General features: G+C 47.9%; 1 protein-coding gene across 1 annotated transcript in view; it reads right to left on the bottom strand.

Annotated features, from left to right (window-relative positions):
- OCA2 (OCA2 melanosomal transmembrane protein) overlaps positions 1-3,942 on the bottom strand; it is a 421,183-nt gene that overhangs the window by 156,141 nt on the left and 261,100 nt on the right. The window contains exon 19 of the mRNA XM_014527422.1: positions 2,578-2,705. Within this exon, the coding sequence (XP_014382908.1) occupies positions 2,578-2,705 (128 nt within the window). The remainder of the gene's footprint in view (positions 1-2,577; positions 2,706-3,942) is intronic.

The raw sequence follows: 3,942 nt of genomic DNA, 5'->3' as shown, positions 1-3,942 counted from the left end.
GAGGGGGGCGGGAGCAGAGACAGGCCCCCCACAGCCGGGGCATCGAATGGACCCATAAGCAGCTTATCCAGGGGGCGTTGGTGGGGGGGAGGCATGCACCCCGGGAGGGCATGGGGGGCATGTGGCCCTGGACCTGCATGCCAGCCACACTGGCTGCCATGGTGGGCTGGGACTGGGGCTGTGCTGGGCTGTGCTTGGCCTGAGTGGCAGCAGCACTGGGAGTGGGGCTATGGTAGGGGGCTGCAGGCCCCCAAAACTTCACCATAGCCCCCCCGTGCCACTGCTGTCCGACCCAAGTGCAGCACAGCCCAGCACCACCCTGTGAAGAGTGTAGCACTGTCTTCCCCTTCCCCCACCCCTTCCCCACCCCACCCCCCCCAGGATCTGTGTAGGGGGTAGGGCAGGTTGGAAGACACTGTCAAACTCTTCACAGTGGAGAGCTGGGCCACACTGTGCTCAGGCTGGGCAGTGGTGCTAGGAGAGGGTCTACACCAAATTTTTGGATGCTTGCAGCCTGGCCCTGCTCCCAGCACCGCCACCACCCAGCGTGAGCACATCCCTGGCCGCAGCCCGCAGCAGCATCCAGCCAAGCTGGCATCCAGATCCGGGGCCACATGCCCCCCATGCCCTCCCAGGGTGCATGTCCCTCCTCCCCATGCCCCTCAGATGAGCTGCTTGTGGTTCCATCCCATGCCCTAGCTGTGCAGGGCCTGCCGCTGCTCCAGCCCCAGCCCCTCCCTCGCAGCTGTTGCAGCCACCTACGCTGCCTGGCATTTGGTGAGGGCACATACCCCCTCATCTGTGAGTGGCAGAGTTGGCTGCCATTGCAGGCTGGGCTTTGTGCCATAAGCCTCACTGCAGCTGGCCCAAGAGCAGCTTGACTCCACATGCATCCTGCCCTGGGCTGAGCCTCATACCCTGCCCAGCCAGTGGCTGGATGCACTTGGTGTCAGGCCACTCCCAGACTAGCTGCAGTGGGGCTCAGCATGCAAAGCCAAGCCCGCAACAACAGCTGCCTCAGCTGCACATAGATGGGGGGCACCCCGGGGCCTCCACTGGGGTGCACGCAGTGGCAGGAGTCCCCATGACCTGGACAAGCCTCCTGGGCTGGATCCTCCCACCACCACCCACCCAGCCAGGGACTCACTCACTTTACCTCTGCTCCTGCCTCTGCGGCACTCTGTCCCTCGCCACAGGGGCCTTGATCTAGCCCCTTCCCCTTTCCTCCCCCATGGACTGACCTACTGGGCTGGGGGGGAGGGGGCACATGTGTGCATGCATGCACATGTGCACTCTGCATCCCCCAGCCTCAGATCAACTCCAAGAGGCTACAAGATCAACTGGTCAATCGAGATCAACTGGTTGGTGACCACTGCATTAGAAGTTGTGCATGAAATAGTAGGTGTTCTTAGATGTGCTACAATACTCATCAGAACTATTAAAATCCTCATGAACTTTGTAAACTTATTAGCAACCCAGAGCATTTCCTATTGATGAACAAAACCTCCAGTAAACTTCCAGGAGTTTACTAGATTCTGACTGTTCTAATTTAAAATCAATTAGATATTGCTGAAATATCAATCGTTAATATTTACTGCGAATTTAACCCCATTCCTGTTGGTGAATTGTTCATTAACACATTCAGATGTGATCTTGAAATTATTAATTTTGACTAAAAATTTTCCAAAACACATTTCATATTACCAGGTGTTTGCAAACTGTTTGCTTTGGCAATTTATTGTCCATCATTTGCAACTATTCACCTGAGCTATATTGCTGTCTTGATATTGAACTCTGATTGGGTGACTGAAACTTTTAAAGCATAAAAAGAAATAACAATGAGCACTCTTGGAAATGCACAAATAATCTTGTTTGCAGTGAATGTGTTTATTCATACAAAAAATATCCATTCTCCAAATATGTGCCAAAAAAAAGTTCCCATAAAGATTTACAGAGAGTGAATAAAATGGGACACAAACATGGCTGACTCAAACTGCTCAGAGATTGTATATATAAGCAAAAAGTATTAACTAGCTTGTCTCATTAGGACTATCATGATTCAACATTTGGTCTTATATACTAGATCTTAACAAGAACTTTCAAGCATCAAACAAGCCTCAGGTTCAGTCTCTAAGACAAGTGATTTTGTAGCTAGAATGTGGCAAATGTGTTAAAGAGATTTTTAAACTACAATTAATCCCTGATATTTTTTTTTGTTTGTCTAAATAATTCCAAAAATCAGTAAAAAAAAAAAAAAAAAAAAATTCAGACACACCATCCTTGCTAATTTTAAAGCTATTCTTTTTGTGGAAGTTGGGAGAAAAGAACATTAAACTCTGATTTAAAACCTAAAGGGAGACACAACTTTGACTACAGAGTTCTCATAGCTCTTTAATTTTAATTTAGTGCTATTATGACTAAATTGTATCTTAATTATCAAAAAGCATTCAACCAGTATTGTGTGGGTGTTCTCTGTTCAAGATAATGTATGTCTTCATAAACTGAGTCAAATCCAAACAGTTCAATTACAAAACCCAAAGGTATGAGTTTAGTGGATTTATTTCTTATTTTTCTTACCTCCATTAAAACAAACAAGGCTGCAAAGAAAAGAAGTGTTGCCCATTCCACTCTATTTAGTATCATCTCAAAATCATGGATGTCAGCTAAGACTAGCAGCCAAATAGCTCCCAACATTGCAATCCATCCTGCATGAAGAAGGAAAAAAAGAACCATGAGTATACCTCTCATTTTCTAGAGTTGCATGCATCCAATATGTTAATTATTTTAGTCATAACCTAAAATGTATGATAACACATTTTTTCAATATACCTTTTTTTGACCATATACAAATGTCACATAGGAGATCCACATCAAATTATCAACTTCTTGTTATTGAGACCAGCAAGACCTCAAAATCCTGAGGAATCTTAAAACATATCCAGGCTATAGGGAGAGGAAGTATTTTGTGCTTGACCAAAAATCTACTGGATTTACTTCCCACATAAAACTCTAAATGAAACTGAAATGTTCTGAAGGTCTTCCTCAGATGGAAAACTGGTGGCTGTAATATGGGATCTTTAAGATCTGTTAGACAGGATAAACTGAGACTCCCCAAGGACAAAGGCCTCTCTTAAAAATAGTATTAGATTATGTATGCATGGTGTATTATTTACACACACATACATATATGTTCTTTCTATACATTAATATTTTCTTACAGATCTTTTCATCCTAAGACCCCAAAATGTTCAACACATTCCTGCAAATGTTGATTCGGCCATAGATTAAATGGAGATTCAGCCATAAACTAAACAAGCAGCTGACACAGCTGCCTCCAGCTGTTAAGTCTGTTGGGGTTGGGGGAGAGGTGAGGGAAGGAGTGTGGGGAAGGGAGGGATTGGGGCTGAGACAAGCTGCCCACCCAGGGTGGGGGGGGGGGCGCATTACTCAGGAAGGGGGGTGAGGAGTGTGGAATGTGGGCACGGCAGCACTGGGAGCGGGGGCTCTGCCATGCTGCTGCTTGCCCAGCTGGGGCAGGGGGGGAAGGATGTGGGTGCAGTTCACTGCCCTGCACAGTATGGGCTGGGGACTCTGCAATGAGTTCCCAGAGGCCCTAATCGCTGCTACTGCAGCTGGTGAGTGTGGGGCTTTTTATTGTTATTATTTTTTTTTTTAAGTGCCAGGAGGCTGGGCCCAGGCAGGGCAGGCATGGGGGCTTCTCTCGTGGCTCCTCCCACTGGGGCAGAGGCAACCACAGCTGGAGGAGCCACAGGAGAAGCCCCCATGGCTGCCCTGCCTGGCCCACTCTCCCGACACTAAAAATAAAAAATAAATGTAAAAAGTCCTGCACTCACCAGCTGCAGCAACAGGGAATCAGGGCCTCTGGGAGCTCATCGCAGAGCCCCCCCCACAGTGCCGGGCAGTGGGGGGCAGGAGGGGGAG

The sequence above is a fragment of the Alligator sinensis genome, unplaced genomic scaffold, assembly GCF_000455745.1.
Source record: "Alligator sinensis unplaced genomic scaffold, ASM45574v1 scaffold144_2, whole genome shotgun sequence".
NCBI classification, from domain to species: domain Eukaryota; kingdom Metazoa; phylum Chordata; order Crocodylia; family Alligatoridae; genus Alligator; species Alligator sinensis.
Note: the sequence above shows the minus strand (reverse complement) of the source record. Positions and strands in the feature narration are given on the sequence as shown.